The following is a 19,960-nucleotide window of genomic DNA, read 5'->3' as shown; positions in this document are numbered from 1 at the left end:
GTTTTTCACATCGCCGTAGTAGCATCGTTTATAAATATTAAATTATACAATATTCTAAACTTATTTTAAAATGCTAATTATTACGTAACTAGTATTAAAATATTTAGTTAATATTTTATGCGTTTTATTGTCAATTAAATACTTAGATCCTTCGATATTTCTTATGATTTCAATGAATTTATAAATAATACTTTTGAGACTCTGAGTATATAAACTCATTTGGTTTTGCAAAATGAGCAATTTTTATGCAGAAAGGTCGAAACAAGTTAAAATAAGGGTCTCGGATTTGAATTAGGTCACAAAGGTGTGATTGATAATCATCCATCCAATATTTCAGAAAATAATTGATATTTTGCCTCTAGTAAAATCATTATTTATTTGCTTTTTCAAATATGATAAACATGTTTAGTTTAATTTAAAAATTGTACTAATCAAAAATTTGCGATATATTGGTTTGCCTTTATAGGGTTCCAAGTTGGTTTTTATATCGATTTCACTCGTTTGCCATTCTACAGACTTCGAATTTTTGAATAAGACAAATTTGATTGGTTGTAAGTTGATCAACTCGAGATGAGATCAAAAATTTAATTCAACTTTGATAATAACTTTAATTTAACCATTGAATTGGTAAGTTTTCTACCATAGGATGAAACCATACTTATAGGCGTAGCCCTTACAAAAGGTGAGGATTTTTCTCAAAATAATTGCATAAAATTGAAAGGAATATTTATTCATTAAAAATATTTATCTATCCCTTTTACCAAAATTCGTACAAACGAAACAAATTTTATATTCACTCACCTTACATTTTTTCGGAAAACTAATTTATTAAATCATTTATAGCTGATTATTACTTTAGTTTTTCTGAAGTTTCGGTACGCTAAAAAGTAGGTTTGTATACGACACACTTTTAAATAGGTGCACATATTGTAATTTTTGAGCTGCGCAGCTTAAAACGCAAATATAATTGCGGTTTTCTGAGCCATATTGATTTTTTTTCTGGCTGATACAGATTTTTATAAATACTGTAATTTTCATTATTCGTATTTTATAGACAAAAGATAAGAGCTTATGAATTGGATGACGACGTTGATATATATTTACATGAAAAGTAAATAAACATAAATTAATCAAGCGGAGTTAGAATGAAGGACCTTATTTCATTGTTCTAAGAATTTTAACTAGAATTAAAATTGAAACCCCGAATCATTTTTGATATTAAAAAAACTTTTTTTGGTAATTAATAAAAATAGGGTTTTAACATTGTCAACATAAGCAAAATCTTTTTTGAATCATTCAAATCGGATGCTTCGTTCTCTCAAAAACTCATCAATTATTTTTTGCACATTTAGTTCCGTATCTCTGAAACGGCTGGTCATGTCTTTGCCAAAAACTAATGACCATATTTCCCCATCATTACGAAATGAATCAGATGGTTTGTTTTCTCAAAAACTCAATTTTTATTTTTTGCTTTGTATCTCCGACATACTTAGACCTGTCTTTGCAAAACCGGAGTTAGCACATCTCTTTATCAGTAGGAATTGAATATTTTTTGAATATGTCAAATCGGTTGATCCGTGCGCCCGAAATCGTGGACGATAAATTGTATCCACACATACATCCATTTTTTCTAAGATATGCCAAAATGTTCAGAAACCGCGATGACATGCAAAAATTTGTATTTTCGATTTTTGGACGATTCTTCTAACTTACCCTACGGGAAGTTAATTACAAAATACTAAATATAGTGATTTTTTGCGAGATATGATTTGTATGAGCAACATACATAAAAAGTCAGCGCATGCCACTAATCCCAATAAGTATGATATATTTTGTATGTATTAATTTGATAAGTGTAACAAGTAATACTGCCGAATACCCCTGTGAGTAATTTTGTCTTGTACTTACATAAATTTATAATTATTCTCTCGAAAAAAAATCTGTTTTTTTGTTGGATTTGAGGTTATAACAGACGTTATAAAGTTTAATACTTAAAATTTAGGCAGCATACTTCTAATACATTTTTCCATCTATATTCTAATGTTATTTTCCAATCTGGTTGTGAGCTTACTCTCCGATTTGAGTCAAAGGGCTTTAATTGCCAGAGATTTTGCTCTGTGCATCATCATTGAAATTGCAATGAGAAGAAGCTCGCAGATGTGCGAATGTTAATTTCATATTGTATCATCTTCATTTCTTTAGTGGTGGGGTAACATATAATCTTATAAGCATCCAAGGTGCTCTCCAAATTAAGCTTTGTGACCGCCCGGAAAGAACTCCGGTTGGATTAAGTTACCGACTTGATAGCTGTTAAAAAACTGCTGTAATACGGCTTGAAGTTAATTTAAGCGATAGTGATTTACGGCTGGTGGTTAGATTATGGAGATAAACTGTTTGTGCTGTTCGAATTATATTATTGGTTTAGTTGGTTTTTAAATAAAGAAAAGACATTGTAAAGGAATAAACAATTTCGTATTAAACAAGTAGTGACCATGAGGGAGAAGGTGTTATATAATTTAGTAAGTAGTTTTAAGGTTATCATATTTTTTCATTTCACATCCGGAACTTGGGGCGTGCTGTAGTCGAGTTAAATAACTCAACTGTCATTTTTTGAAATTATTTTTCAAAAATTTATAAACAAAATCAATACTATTTAAGGATACAGTAATTTATTTATTTTAAAAAAAATTAATAAGAATTACTTACAAAAAGCTTTTTAGTACAAATGTACGAAGTTTTTTTGTATTTTTCTGAAATATGGTATTTTTGCGTTTATTCATTGTATAAAATTATGTACAGTTTTCTTCATAATTATACGTGAGTAATATTAAGAGTGTTTATTTTATGTCGCATGTTTCGATATAAACAATTCTTTTGATTAATTTTTGGACTAATAAATATTGAAAACAAAAACTCGAGTCCAGGCTAAAAATTGTATTTGGAAAAATCCGGGAAACGAAATGGAAATTCAGGACGAACGGTCATTTTATTAATGTGATAAAACGTTGTTCTTTGTACATTCATATGTAATGTATTTGTATATCTAAATACGTTATAAATGTAGATTTTGCTTGTTTTTTTGCATTATATTTTTTATTTTGAAATTTATATATATATATATATATATAAATATATATATATATATATATATATATATATATTAATATTTCTAATAATCTAATTAATGAAGACTCTTCATTGAAGAGGTTTATATTTATATTTATTTACTATGAATGAATAAAATACAGAAATTTCAAAATTGTATTATAAACCCTTACTTAACAATAATATTTTCATTTGATTTCAAATTAACTATACATATTTTTATTCCTATATTATAAGTAAATGACAGGATTTGATCCGAAGATTCCTGTCGTGTGAATCGAACACGGTACCAAGTGAGCTATGCTCGCCACATGAAGCCTGCTTAAAATCAGATATCTTATTTTAGGAAAAAAAATTGTTAGACCTATTATTTAGATTTATAATATCATCTTATTGAAAATCTACAGTATGAAATTATAATATTGCAATGTATGTTATAGACTCTGATGAGGGCAAATAAACTCGTCTCAGTTCTTAGTTAGTTTTGTTTGTTCAAATCGAGTTTTTGCTTATTGATGGTACTTACAAAATGACAAAAATTGAAGACAATAACAATAATTTATTCAAAACTATTAAAGTTCAAATAGAATCCGAATTTTGCTCATAACCACTTTCATAAAAAAGAAGATTAATCACATATATTTCATTCAACTTTCTGAATTTTTTTTGTGTAACGTTATACACAATAATGGATTTCATGATATCCGAATAAGATTTTTTTTTTTTGAATTGACGTAACCTTTATAAATTATGCACAATAAATATTTCATTAATGGTATTGTTCATAACCTTAATAAATATTCTATCTTGTAGTTGCTGACATTTATTTTATAATCACAGGTTTCAGTGACAAATATTTGAATCGATAGACAAATATAATATCTGAAACTAGTGCCGTATGGCACCGTGCCTTAAGGCAAATCGCTGGAACTTTCCATTCCCTTGCAATATTAAATGTTTTCAGATAAATTAGATTCATATAAATACTGTAAAATTGTCTAATATATATATATATATATATATATATATATATAAGTATTATATAAACTGAATTACAAAATTAAAATTATTTATTTAAAGTATATAAAAGAGCTTTAGAACTTCAACCAGAATTAAAATTAAAGTCTGAATAATTTTCGACATACAAAATCAAATCAGCACCTCTCCTTATCAATAGGAATCGAATGTTCTTTGAGCTATTCAAATCGGTTGATCCGTGCGCCCGAAAACGTGGACAAAAAATTGTGGACACACAAAACACACACACACGTCAATTTTTTCTGAGGTATGCTAAAATAATCAGAAAACTCTGGAACGTAAATATATGCAAAAAATTTCATTTTCTATTTTCGGACAATTACTATAACTTACCCAACGATAAGTTCATAAATATAAGCAGGATTTCATATATATCTTTTCAGAATTGATTCTAAAATTCCCGAAAATAAGCTTCATATACAGTTGAGTTGTAAACTCTTCCTTGTTTTGAATTTTGCTTGAATTATTATAATTTATATAAAAAACCTTCACATTAAAATTTGCTTCCATATGCTGATGCTTATTCACATGCAATATTGGAATTTGAATAATTATTCAATAAATCACATAATTCGTTTTAATGTTATAATAATCTTTTCCTTTATTCGAATGAGTATCTAAATTAAAATAGCTCGTTCGTAATATATCAGTATTAAATAATTTATAGTTGAACGAATTTTATATTTGCTTGTAATTGGTTCTAATATAAGTAGACCTGTTCAAAAAATTTCAAAACAATTAACAGATTTGCCTAAATTCCAGTCATCAAGTTGTAAATTGTTTGTGATTAATAAAATTGAGTTATAAAACGTAAATTACATGTTTTTGTGATAATATTACCGATAAAGAATTTTATTTACGATGAAAATTAATATAAATATATAAATATATAATTAAAAATTTTATTTTAATCATAATTTTCAGATCAAAAATATATTAAATCACTTCAATATATTTCATTGATTAGATTTGTTAGTTTCGAAAATAGCGTCAAGCTCGTAGTAATTTTCTTAAAAAAATATCTTAGAGACAAAAAATATATTAACTAATAAAGTTATTTACACATATATATATATATATATATATATATATGGCGTCTCCTGACACCAATCGTTACAAAATTGATTGATCAGAGAGTTGTTAGAAATAATTATTGTTTTAATATAATTTAGTATTATATATTAACTTTTGCAAAAATATAATCGTATTATACTGTGATAAATCAATATCTGTTAGAATAACTTTAATTATTGAAAAATATAAAAATAATAATTTAAGGGCAAGCGAGACGTTTTGTCGGATTAGATTTTTTGAATATCAAAATAATCAAAATATCAAAATAGTCTTTGTACAATTTAAGCTGTACAAGTTGTAATGAATACTTTCATTACATATTTAACACCATTAATATATGCCTCAAGTACAATTATTTATTTATTTTAATAAAGTTTATGCGCAAATTTTTGCAATAAGACGATTATATTTTAAATCCAAATATCCAAATAGAGTCAAATTTGATTTGTTGCAATTATACTTACCGTTCAGTCTTTTTTTTATAAAACCATTCTGTATGATGATTAATTTGCATTCAATTTTAATGTTGCAAGAAGTCGTTCGGTTTATTTATGAAGAGGTTTTGTTTATCAATTGCATCTTCATTTTGACTTTTTAATAAAGTATGCGTCATGATTCTTAAATATCTGTTCTTGACCAAATTTCTTTATGCAAAGTCATTCTTGTTTAATGACATATATATATGGATAAGGTGATTAATAAGTAAGGGCTCTCAGTTCTTCATTAAATTTAAATGGGCAATATTTAACTGAAATCCTTTGGATTTCAGTTAAATATTTAACTGTAATCCTTTGGAACTTAATAAGCTCAACTTATATTTTTATCCGGCTAACATATCATACTATTTATTTCAATCTTAGTGCTCAAAATAAAGAGATTTGTGCATAAAAAAGTTTATGTATAATTTTGAAATTATTTTTATCAATGAATTATTCTAAACATTTATCGAAAAATAGTGTCACATTTCTATAGCAGATAGAAAAGTGAGCTTATTCAAATTATGGTGTCTGGTGTATTTTGGTAATCAGAAAACTTACTAGCAATAAATTCTTATGCTCTACATTATAATGGTTAATGTTCCGTTTGTTTACAATTTGCCGCGATTGTAAGATTTAGAATGCGGAAGAAAAAAAAAATCGAATTTGTTAAATTATCATTTGATTTTTTTAGATTTTCTGAAAATTGAGTTATTTTGTTGGTTTTGAAAAAACAGGATATTTTACAATGAGATACGAAAGTTAATCAATTTAGGCAGATAATGGATCAATGCGATTACGAGTCAAAAAGAATGAAGAGTTGATTAATTTTTGGGACTACATTAAGTTATAGAATTATATATACAGGGTGTTCCAGATCTTATTTTAAAGCCAAAACAGGGTGATAGTATTGATCTTAACTATCCTGGAAAAATTTAGAAAAAAATATCTCGCGTTGTTTGGACATTATAAGCTTTTAAGTTTATTAAGTTTATTCATTTAAACCTTGGAATCGTAACCGTGAATGACTTTTCTAAGACCACAATAAAAAACCACCACAAGTATTCAAGAATTTAGATTTTTTTTTGTTAAACTATAAATTTAAATTTTCTAAAATCGGCCGACTTTGAGACGCTCTCCTTTAAAAAAATGTACTAAAGTGTGTTGGCAAGTTTCATCAATATGTATGATATGTATATATAAATATATATATATATATATATATATATATACATATAACAATTTTTTATATATACGTTTCGAGACTTGATAAGCGTCATCATATCAAAAATAATTAATACCAACGCTCGAAATAGCAAGGAGAACAAAACCTAAATTTTAAACAATTTTTAAATTGAAATAAAATATTAAACATTAAAACACTAAAAACATAACGACATTTATAAAATAAAATAAAAATATCTAAAAAAAATATGGAACTAAATTGCTAAGTGATGAGATATTAGGTATCGAATCGTATAAATAAAGAATTGTGTATTATGTATATATTTTTTTATTTGGCTTTCTGTTTACAAATTAGTAATTTACATGACTTACAAAAATTTTAATTCTAATTTTAGAATTATTTGAAAAATAATACATTATTTTATAGGATCTGGATATATTATAAACTAATTAACTTAATTTAAAACTACAATATACTAATTTCACATTCCTCGGAGAAACAATAAATAACTTCATGTATATATATATATCAGTGTGGTCCTTATATATATAATACAGAATTTTTCGAATTTCCTTGCTCCCAGGGCGAAGCATCTCAAATGCTTCCACATTGTAATATTAATATAATTAATAGTAATATTAACTTTACGATAGTCCGCACTTCAACCAAAGATTCTTTCTAGTAAATACTTATTTTGTAAAATATATCAGTTTTTGTTATAACTTTTTTATGATCATAATAAGCATATACCATGTTTTTCTCAGAATTTTGATACACTTGTAGCTAAGTTATAAAATTCTAACTAGTGGGGTGGGTGGCATCGTGCCTTGAGGCAAATTGCTGGAACTTCCCGTACCGTAACGAAACGTTCGAGGAATATTGAATGTTTTCAAATAGATTATTATAAATATTGTATTATTGTCTAATATTTATAATAATTATATAAACTAAATTGCAGAGTTGAAATTATTTGTTTAAAGTATATTAGAACTATAGTCAGAATTAAAAATAAAATCTGAATTATTTTCGATATACAAAAAATTAAAAAAAAAAAAAAAAAAAAATTGTACAAATTTTTTTTTTCCAAAATCAATTATTTTGTTAAGACAAGCAGAAAGTTCTTTGAATCAATTGAATCGGACGCTTAGTTCTCTCAAAAACTGCCATTTTTTGTACATTTAGCTCTGTATCTCCGAAATGGCTGGGCCTGCCTTTGCGAAAAACTAATAACCCATTCTCCCAATCATTACTAATGGAATGTTTTTTAGATCATTCAAATCGGATGCTCCGTTCTCTCAAAAACTCGATTTCTATTTTCTGCACTCTTTGCTCCTTATCTCCGTAACTGCTGGACCTGTCTTTGCCAAAAACTAATCATCTCTTCTCCTTATTAATAGGAATCGAATGTTTTTTGAACCATTCAAATCGGTTGATCCGTACGCCCGAAAACGTGGACGAAAATTTGTATCCATACATACATACACACACACACACACACACACACACACACGTCCATTTTTTCTGAGGTATGCCAAAACGTTCAGAAACCTTCAAAACGTCGAGAAATGTAAAAATTTTCAATTCCGATTTTCGGCCCATTACAATAACTTACCCTACGGGAAGTTAAAAAACAAATGGAATTTTACTCATGAGTTTTTTTCATGAGAAACTTTGGTTGGAGTACGAACTTTTTTAAAGATTATTTTTTGTCAATTTGAAAGCATTTGAGCTCCTGGAAACAAAAAAAATTTAAAACATCTATGTTTAAGGACCATCCTAATATATATAGCTTCTTTATATTTTATAAATCTTACTTAAATGGTGGTCAATATTAATTCGACAAATTGGCTTCTATATACACACGGTTACACACACACACACACACACACACACACATATATATATATATATATATACATTTATATATTGGTGCATATAAATGCATGTACAGTTCGCATCGATGTGTGTGTTATATAATATTTATTGTACGCATAAAGAAGATCCGATTATTTAGTGTATATTTTGTAATGTTCACCTTTTTACAAGACCGGATGAAAAGGTCAGAGATGTCTGCGAAATATAAAAGTCAACTTGTCATGTGTGCAAGTGTTATTAACAACGCACATTGTGCAATCTTCTTAACCTCGAGAATTATGACCGAGTCAGAAAAAGTTTTATTACTAATAGACTGACTATCTGATTGTATTGGTTTTATATAATTGTTTCTCTCTGTACGTTGCTAAATGTCGAATTACTTTTTCTATCGTGTTTGCCAATATTATTTTTTATATAATTCAAAAGTATGCAAATTGATTGATGATCCAATAATATGTAGCAATTCCAGGTTTTTTTTACAAACTTACAAACAAATACAAACATAATTCTTTAGAATTATTTTCTACCACCTATCGCTTATCTTCTTATAATTACATATTACGAACGATCTGAAAAAAATAAAGATATAATATAAAACAAAATCAGAATCGTATTGAACATTTTGTTACGTGATGTTTTATGTGGAAAATTGTTCCCGTAGGGTAAATTATATAATAGTAATCGTATAAAGTCCAAAAATTAAATTTTTTGCATATCTTTACGTTTTAAAAGTTTGTGATCATTTTGGCATACCTTAGAAAAAATTGATATGTGTGTGTGTGGGCTTTGTGTGTATACAATTTTTCCTCCACGATTTCGGGCGCACGTATCAACCGTTTTGAATTATTAAAAAAACATTCTATTCGTAATGATTGGGAGACGTGGTGATTAGTTTTTGACAAAGACAGGTCCAGTAGTTTTGGAAATACGGAGCTAAAAGTGCAAAACATGGCTGTTATTCAGAGAATAAAGCATCTGATTCAATTGATTCAAACACATTTTGCTTGTGTGAAAAAACTGTCAATTTTTGAGGAAACCAAAGTTTTTTTTATTTCAAAATTAGATGTTTTTTTTTAATTTAAAAAACATATTTTTATAATGTCGAATATCATGCGTATTTTAATTTTAATTGTGGACAAAGTACTAAAGCTCTTTTTTATACTTGGAATAAATAATTTTAACTTTACAATTCAGTTTATATAATTTTCAGAAACAAAAGGTAAGGTCCTTTATTCTAACTCTGCAGAATTAAGTTTTGTTTATTTTTAAAGGTTTGTTGTTTACTTTTCTTGTAAACATATCAAAACTCTTCTAATTTATGAACTTTATTTTAATTTATAAAGAGGTTTATGTGGTGTAATTGGTTAAGCCTCGATCTTGCAACCATAAAATCCAAATTCAAATATATGTATAGATCAAAAATATATTTCCAAGGGTAAATAATGAATAAATAGAACATGGCAATTATTGGTTTAGCTTCTCATAGCCATTAATAAAAATAATCATGGCAAAGGCTTATAGAAAGTCAAATCCTGATTGCTGTTAATTAATTTATCTTACTTGACAGATATTAAACAATTATTACTAACAAGGGAACGAAGAATAATTAAGATTTACGAGGTGTGGCAATTAAGTAATGAGACTGATTTCATAAAAACCGTATATTTCAAAATTATTCTATAACTCTGTCATACCCTTCAAAGTAGTTCCCTTGGGCAGCTATATAACGATTCCAGCGCGTTTTCCATGCTTCGTAACATTTCTGGAAGGCTTAGACTGGGAGGTCTGCAAGTACCCTCGTCACGGCCGCCTGGATGTCCTCAATCGACTCAAAATCGGTTTCTTTCACCGACAATTTTGTTCTAGGAAACAAAAGTCACTGGGTGACATATCGGCCGAATAAGACGGTTGTTGCAACACGGCGATCCTTTTAGAGACCAAATACTGGGACACGCGAGGTCGGTGTGGCACGACGCCTTGTCGTGATGAAGGATCTAGTTAAGGGCGATGTCTGAGCGCACCCTGTTGAGTCGTTTTCGCAAATTTTCGTGTACTTGGCGATAGTAGACTTTAGATCGAATACTAATAGATCAAATTATTTATGAACAATTTCACGGGATTAAAACAGACAATTATCACCGTTTTCATCTTCCTCGTTTTCCACGTTATCACGCCCCTTCTTAAACTCCTCATGTGATCAAAACACCTGGGCACGACTAAGAGAATTATCATCCTGCATATTTACAATTTTAGCGTACGTTTCCAAAGCTGTTTTGTCCAATTTTACGCAAAATTTTATCGCTCTTTGGGGCCGTTCAAGTATTACGTATTGGGGCGGGGAGGTTGTTGATTTCCTTATTTTGGGTTGACATGGGGGGCAGGGGAGTCTGGATGATGATTACGTCATAGGTAGTATTTTTATTTTTTTACATTAATTGCAAAATCTTTACGTAAGCATGGGGTTAGGGTGTAAGAGCTTTGCTTACTTTTACTGACAAGGGGGATGGGGGGTGGGGTTAAATAATTGTAATAAATCTGCTTACGTAATGCTTGAACGATCCCTTTATTTCGTTTTTTCATTTTTGTGACGAGCACCAAGAACACACGTTTATTCAACAAGGCAGAGAAGGCTAACTAAACAAGCCAGATATATTGCAAATATATCAATAAAGAGAGGAAGGATGCCGGGAGAAGGGAAAAGCAATTTTAACGTCGTAGGGTTACCACCATCGCGGCAATATAATCAGTCTCATTACTTAATTGCCACAAATCGTAATATAAAACGAAAACAAAGTTGTATGATTTTTTTCTAGTGATTTCATATTTAAAATATATAGACATATAACTTGACTAGCAGACATACTTTCTATACCCACATAATTTTCAAATAAAATATATAGATGATGTGTAGAATGTATATAGATATAGACTATGTAAACAAAAATGCGTAATATTTGAAACTCCTTAGAATGTTTTAAATATGAGATTTTATTAACTATGAATTGTTATATTATGTATGATTTGGTATACCCAAAAATAATTTTGAATTGTGATACACAATATAAATGCGTGCAGGGTTGAATTTTAAAAAATTTCTAGAGTAAGTATGTAGTTTAGAGTAAAGATGCCTTACTCTTAAAGTTGCAACTCTTACTGTGAACTACAAACATTTTCTTATTACACATAAATATCTTGAGAACCTCTTATAAAATAGTTTTTATATATTTATTACCTATATCATGATGCATTATCTAGTAATCTAGTATCTAATAAACAATAATAACACTTACTCTTTGAAAGTGTCCCGCAACGCAAAAAGCTTAAGGCGAAGGACGGATACTTCTTCAGAATAAATAATTACAACCGCATAAGTACATTGAAGTGTACAGCTTTGTAAATATCAGAATAGAAATGTGTGAATCATGTAAATTTATGAATTTTTCTATTAGAAGCAGAGAAAGTAAATGCAATAGCAAAAAACATATATTACATTTTTCAGCTTTTTTGTGTTTCAAGATTTTCTAATAATTTTGGCTGCCTTAGAAAATAAAATTCTACGTTTTTACGTGGTATATAATTATGTATGACGATAGGTATCTCCTACATTATGGAAGAAAGACTGAACCGATTTTAATGTGCGTAGTTTATTTGTTTTGGCTATTATTTTAACTAGTAGTTGTCTAAGCAACTATTTCAACTCGTGGTGTGAAATATTTGAAATATATTGAAAAAAAGCAAAAAGTGAATTTTATCTAATTTCAGACGTCGTACCAATAATAAGGTGCAATACCAAATTATGGAATAATTTTTTTTTGAAGATGCATAAGAACATATATATCAATATCAAGATATATATATATATATATATATATATATATTTATATATATATATATTTAAATTTGAGTATGGAACGAAAATTTTTAGTAATTTGTATTAAGTAAAATGATCACATACGTTGCTTTTCTTTAGATTTTCGATTGGAGCCATGATTAATCGAATTAGTTTTAAATGAATTGTTCTTGATTCGAACAATTAGGAAATTATAATTGAAATGCATTTTATGTAATCTAATTTCGAATAGTTTTCTGTAAACTTGCACATGTCGTAAACTTTAATAAAATCTTCTTGTATCTTGAATGTATCTAAGCATTCTATTTACATTAGTAAATGGACACGTGGGCCCGCGCAAATATCTCCTAGGTAAAACCCGTGACATTTAATGACTGAATGGGCATCCGTTTTATGTCAAATATTTATTCAAAACAATATATACATTACAAAACATTATTATGTTTGATTACTACATTATACATATGGTTTTTTGATATCACTGAATAATTCGTCTTTCAAGAAAGTACAAATAATTTTTACTGTGTAGACTGAATATACACATAATTTACTATCATACGTGTTTTGTGTAATTCGCTCATATAATTTTCAATATAGCGTAGAAGGAAATAATATTATGGTGCCATTAAAATTTCTAACAAAAAATTTTCTTGACCAAGAGCTTTATTACTTTATTTATAATATAATTAATTTGTATAAAAAAGTTAATTGTAGATAAAAACTAACGCATATTTACCCTTTCACTATGAATGTCGTCCATGGACGACATGTTGTGTTTGCGTTTGCTTCAAGATTTATCACTATGTGTTAACCATTGAGAATTATAGCCTTTTATTGTAATTTCTATTTCATTAGAAGCGTAGTTTTTAAATTTTAACGCATTTTTATTGATAATGATAGAAATATCTTACAATATATCGTTGTGCCTGTCCTTTCAGTAGTGCAACTGAGCGGCACGTTGTTTCGTTTCAAAATTAATGTTGTGTATTTGTAATAATGTACAAATTCATTTGCAATACTGTACAAATACAGTATTTGTAATAAAGTACAAATACATTTGTAATACTGTACAAATACAGTATTTGTAATAATGTTTTTTATATTTAAGCACTGCGTCTTTTTATTATAAAAGTTATATGAATATACACTTCATCTTCCATCAGAAATGTTACTTGGTACCTGGGCTTAGTCAGGATTACAAAAACAGGTTAGCTGACAAACCTTATCTTACCTAGCTAGGAAGTTGTTAGATCAAGTTTAAAACAGACGAATTAATTAAATCTAACAATCTATTTTGAGTCTACTCATAGTAAAAACTAATTTCATTTGTTTCTTTTTTTGCACTGTAAATCTGATTCATTGGACCTTGTTTTTAGATTCTTCTATACTACTCTAAATTATAGGTACATTATTAACTATAGTTATTGTAGTTTATGTGAAAAATTTCAATTTATATGTGTTGATGTGATGTGATGAACAGACATTCAGACCGAAAATGAACACGTTGTTAATACATAACAACAGTAAGCGACAACAATGAGTAATTACAAGTAACAATAAGCTCATAGAACTTACATAACGCTCAATAAATAATTTATGTACAACGCTTAATGATGTCGTTTGTCAAAATCTTGGGTCGGATACCCTATGGTCATACCAGTAATTAAAAACAGTTTAAAATTCATTTTCAAAATTTGAGTCGGGTACCCTAATGGTCATACCAGTAATAAATAACAGTTTAAAATGAAACAATGATATAGAGATTATTACAATTAATTGGTAATATCTGCATGCGAAGCAATATTACAAATAGTTTAGGTTGGTTTTCCTGTGGATTAGTGGTTAGAGCTATAGAATTTCAGTTAAGTTTCAGGTTTGACACCCGCTTCGCACTGCCTGATATCAAGTAGTAGTGACATTAGTTTTAATTTAGAAATATAGTTAGCAATACGGTTCTAATTGTAAGTTAAAATAGCAATGCCCGGAATTTGTGCATCTCTATTACGGCTAACCGTTTATAGGAGCGAAATCCTGATTGTGGTTTTTAAATAAAAAGTGATATTTCTCGATAAACTGCGAATATTATGCAAAAACTGAAGCATTTCCTTTTTTGTTTTATTGTACTTAGCAAACTATACACACAGTACATTCAGCTATTTTACAGTCACTTCCTTTTAACTGAATAATAAAAAAATGAAGATTTTTTATCACTATAAGAGATTTTTTTTAAATTATCTTAGAATTATATCATAACATACTTGAATATCATTATGAAAATTATACTTACACTTATTTGTTAGAATAACACAATGTCAAGGGTATGGATGAATGAATGAATTAGTTTTGTTAGTCATGAAAATCAGCAATCTTTATTGCACCAAAATTTTAATAAATGAAATATTTTATTTTTTATCCAATAAACTCTACAATTAATTTTTTTAAATATAATATTTATGTACTGATTTATTTTAGGAGTAGTTTCGACGGTTTAAAAGATTGTGAATGTGGTAATCATTTTCGAGAATGTAGAATAACTTTCAAATCATTTTCAATTTGTTAAATCTGTTTCAATTTCAAACTATTTTTTTAAACAATTTTTCATCAAGGGATTGTTTTTAAGATTCGAAAGAAGGTTATACATTTGATAATTAAGATAGAAAAAATAAAATATTACTTACTTTATACTTAAATCTTTTCATGTCATACTAAAATTTATTTTTATGTAAATTTTCCAATATAGAGATTGTTTGCAGAAAGTTGTAAGGTTTTAAAGGGTTTAAAATTAATTTAATGTAAGGTAAATGTGTTAACCCTCAAGAAAACCCTTAAACTTGTTTTCTTACCCTTGTTGTCACCCTATCCGGGGCGACGGCGGAGTTCACATTGTTTTTACTTTTGAAGCAAAGAGCAAGATGAGCCTAGTTACAAAATTTTATGCAAATCAGATCACAGTAAAAAAAATCACACACTTTTACCTGTCAATTGATTGCACACTTTTTCTGTCAATTGATTGCACTAATGACGCTTATTAGCCTCTTTCGCACATCAAGACCCAGTTTGCTCGTCAGTAGCGTCCTCTTTTTATATGTATATATTTATATGTATTAGTATGTATATTATAATTATTATGATTTAACTTTTCAGTTAATTGTGTTATTTTGGATTCATTTCTCACATGCTGCGCAGCCGAAAGAGGTTGTTGTTGCCATCGACTCTCACGCCAAAACACAATATCATGAGGCTGATTTCGGAAACAGTAAGTGAAATATTTCAATTATATTAAAATAATTATATTTAAATTTGGGTTGCAACGAATATTATATTTGGCCAAATGACGAATAACTAAAATTCGACATGCTCCAGAGGCCGAATACTGAATATTCGGCAACTATTCGGTAGGTTTTTAATGCCTAAACTCCTTCGTAATTACTATTTGTAGTTTCTATTTTATAAAAGCGCTACATATTTATTCGTTTTATTCCCAGGCTTGCAACGACTATTCGGTTACTCTTTTCAAATTATTTTTTTCATAAACGTTTAATGCTTGAAAAATATTCACAAAAAGACAATAATTTAACAATTATCAAAATAAAAAATGATTGAACTACTAAAGTGACTATTTTTATTTTAATTATGATTTGTGGTAGGCGGGTGAAAATTTAAAGTTTCATATATTTTTCTATTCCGCAATATATAAAATTAAAATTAAGAAAATTGGCCCTTAAATTAAAAAAAAGGTTGTTCTATAATCTCGAGAAAATGTGATTTGAAATTCGGCGATTGACTGAAAACAGGATGAAAAATTATTTGATTACTAAAATGATTATCACGAGATAGGGCTTGCTGGCTTTTTAATTACGAATTATAAAAAATAAAATACAAATTGGTTCAACCACTGAAAAAAATCTTAAGGCGTACGCTCAAAGGGGAGGCCATTACCCTTAGGCGTATGAAAAATATATGATTGATTATTCTCAGTCATGTTGAACGTGATTGCAAAATTTTATAAAGATTGGTCAATCCGCTTCCGAGGAGTATTGCTACTAACATCATGACACGAGAATTTATATTGGCGTGCTAGGAGCTGGTTGTAACAGTTTTTTTTTAAACTAATATATCTTGAAATCCACTGATCATATTTCTACGAAATGAAGATGGATAGTTACCGTAACTATTTCTCTACAAAAACAAGCAAAAATAATTCTACAACTGTTGTTCATTATTTCACAATTAATCATTTTCTAGGGATAGTGTGGTTTTACAACTTGCCCCGTGTTTGGGGCTAGGTGTAACGTCTACCAAAGCAAGTAGTAACGGCAAAAAGACGACTATAATACTTCTGACAATTTATACTTACTATTAAGAAAATTAACTCGTTTTTTAGTAATTTTTTTCAAATGAAATATAAAATGTTTATATATAATTTTTTCAGAAATCAACTCAAACTATAATTAATACAAATGAAATATATAATGTCTGTTATAAAATATTTTTGTATCTCTCCGAGCCCACATCTTACAAACTATAAATCCACCCGATCATCTTCATTTGAATCTGTATATAATTCTAGTATGCTGCAACTAGACCAGCTGTGATTTTTTAACATTTAACAATTTATCAATCACAAAAATTGTTACATATTATCAACAATTGATAATTTTGAAGCACAATAAGATATATAAAATTTAAAATTAGTCCATAATAATAACGCAAACCCAAATTTTATGATAGATCAATTTTATATTACATGTCAAAAATAACGGACCTACGCAGTTCTGTTTATTGCGCCGGTCTGCGGGACAGTATATTTGACGAGACAAAAAATATTTTAATATTTTTTATGATCTTATTGAAAAACGCCTATTGCTAGTTACCCCCGTTACATATAGCCCGTTACTTCTATATATATATATATATATATATATATATATATATATATACATATATATACATATATATATATACATATATATATATATATATATATATATATATATATATCTGTTAATCCTTAGGCGCTTACGATTTCGGTTATGAGGTTGGACCAAATGGACAATTTCACCACGAAACTCGTGGACCCGATGGAGTTACTTATGGTTGCTATGGGTACATAGACCCAGAAGGATATTTAAGGGCCACTTCCTATGTCGCAGATTCTATGGGTTATCGTGTTGTAGAACCGAATACTGATATAGAAATATTTCCAGAAAACTCTAGCAGGTAAGGAACTAAATATGTTGTTGTTTATATATATATATATATATATATATATATATATATATATATATATATACACACACACATATATATATATATATATATATATATGTGTGTGTGTGTGTGTGTGTATATATAATTACTCATAATATTTCAGTGGAAAACAACTAGGAAACGTAAATGACAATTTGCCTAGGAAAGGGAGATTTACGGCATGGAAAGACCTCTATTTCCCGACCGGTTGTGGAATGTTCGCGGGTGGCATTAAGCTTGGACAGAAGGTGACTTTGCCGCTTCCTTCCTCGGTAGCAGGTCCAGAATCACACAAACTGGCTTCGGCTGGTTCAGGAAACGCTGTACAGTGTAAGTTTGTGCATTCTTCAAATAAATACATTTATATTTTTTACACCTTTTATGAAATATATCAGAATAAATGTATGAGCAAGATTATTTATATTTTTTGCAGCAACATCTAGTGATTTAGGAAAACCATCGAAACAAAAGCCAGTTACCTATGATAAAGGACAATACAAACCAGATTCATGTAAGATTTGTTGTTGTATAATCGCAAACTTTTGTTTATTTCATTTTTATAATAGTATGCAATATGTTTCAAAATATTTTAATATATACATAATATAAATTAATGTAATTTTTAGCTAAAGCGTCTGAAATTGGAAAATACAAAGCAGATAAAAATAAACCGGATCAAAGTGGACAATACAGACCCAGTGCAGAGAGATTGGGCGGTAGTGGAGCCCCTCAACAATATGGTAAATTAGGAACTACAGGTGGTCTTGGCGGGCAAAATGGTTTAGGTGCTTTAGGACTATCTGGTCCAGGAAATTCACCTAGAACTGACTTTAGTAGACCAGGAATCTTTGGTAGTGCAAGTAATTTAAGTGGACCGAAAGGCGTGAAAGGACAAGATGCTTCAGGTGAGAATATATAACTTTTTCAATTATTATTTACTCATTATGTATTTGGCTAGGAAAAATATAAAACGCGCTTTTCTTGTTTAAAATAATATGATTACTAGTAGAACGATCAGAAATGCATATTATGAGATGACGATACACCCATTTCCTTCGAAACCTAAATTTGGTGTTACAGAATCATCTTTGAAAGATTTCGGAGATACCAAACTCTAATTATATAACATAATATATACATACACAAAAGCTAGCATATATATATATATATATATATATATATATATATATATAAATATATATTTTATATATATTTTTGCGCCATCTGTATAGTATTCGTGAACTCAAATACACATAATATATATATTAGTACATTCTTATGTATTAATTTATATAAAGACCAGCGTACCGGTTCGAATAATTTAATTTTAATACTTTGAAATATACTAAATACTATACATGCCAACAATATAATAATTTCAATATTTAGGTAGTAGCGGTAAATATAAACCAGATAAGTTTAGGTCGGATCAAAGTGGCCGATATAGACCTGATAACACTGGCCAATATGTTCATCAAGCTGGACCTGGTAATAAAATTATGTACATTACTAGATTACTAATTTGATCAATCTAATAAGAGTTTATTAAATTTTAGATGGACCTGAAGCTCAAAATTACATTCATCAAGGTGGTCCAGGTGAATATTTTATTTACACATTTATTAACAAAATTTATAGAATAAATACAAAAATATATATACTCATATTACTTTAAAGATGGCAGTTTAGGTGGATTTGGTGGATTGGGTGGTTCAGGTTTGGGCGGGCCAAAGGGCACACAAACTTTTGGCGACGCTAAAGGTCCAAAAGGCCCAGGTGGTCCACAAGGTCCAGGTGGTCCACAAGGTCCAGGTGGTCTACAAGGTCCAGGTGGTCCACAAGGTCCAGGTGGTCCACAAGGTCCAGGTGGTCCAAAAGGTCCAGGTGGTCTACAAGGTCCAGGTGGTCCACAAGGTCCAGGTGGTCCACAAGGTCCAGGTGGTCCACAAGGTCCAGGTGGTCCACAAGGTCCAGGTGGTCCACAAGGTCCTGGTGGTCCACAAGGTGGTCCACAAGGTCCAGGTGGTCTACAAGGTCCAGGTGGTCCACAAGGTCCGGGTGGTCCACAAAGTCCAGGTGGTCCACAAGGTCCAGGTGGTCCGAAAG

At 29.0% G+C, this 19,960-nt stretch overlaps 1 protein-coding gene across 1 annotated transcript in view; it reads left to right on the top strand.

The window, feature by feature from the left end:
• The first annotated feature begins 2,264 nt into the window (after positions 1 to 2,264).
• LOC113375404 (collagen alpha-1(I) chain-like) overlaps positions 2,265 to 19,960 on the top strand; it is a 24,610-nt gene continuing 6,914 nt past the window's right edge. Inside the window, exons 1-9 of the mRNA XM_026615339.1 lie at positions 2,265 to 2,519; positions 15,749 to 15,860; positions 17,620 to 17,824; positions 17,979 to 18,184; positions 18,288 to 18,365; positions 18,481 to 18,759; positions 19,244 to 19,342; positions 19,411 to 19,452; positions 19,532 to 19,960. The exon at positions 19,532 to 19,960 is cut by the window's right edge and continues 219 nt beyond it. Of these exons, the coding sequence (XP_026471124.1) occupies positions 2,493 to 2,519; positions 15,749 to 15,860; positions 17,620 to 17,824; positions 17,979 to 18,184; positions 18,288 to 18,365; positions 18,481 to 18,759; positions 19,244 to 19,342; positions 19,411 to 19,452; positions 19,532 to 19,960 (1,477 nt within the window). The 5' untranslated portion in view covers positions 2,265 to 2,492. The remainder of the gene's footprint in view (positions 2,520 to 15,748; positions 15,861 to 17,619; positions 17,825 to 17,978; positions 18,185 to 18,287; positions 18,366 to 18,480; positions 18,760 to 19,243; positions 19,343 to 19,410; positions 19,453 to 19,531) is intronic.

The sequence above is a fragment of the Ctenocephalides felis genome, unplaced genomic scaffold (assembly GCF_003426905.1).
Source record: "Ctenocephalides felis isolate EL2017-DRISC unplaced genomic scaffold, ASM342690v1 CF-g0.4_SCAFFOLD_01886, whole genome shotgun sequence".
Lineage (NCBI taxonomy): Eukaryota > Metazoa > Arthropoda > Insecta > Siphonaptera > Pulicidae > Ctenocephalides > Ctenocephalides felis.
Note: the sequence above shows the minus strand (reverse complement) of the source record. Positions and strands in the feature narration are given on the sequence as shown.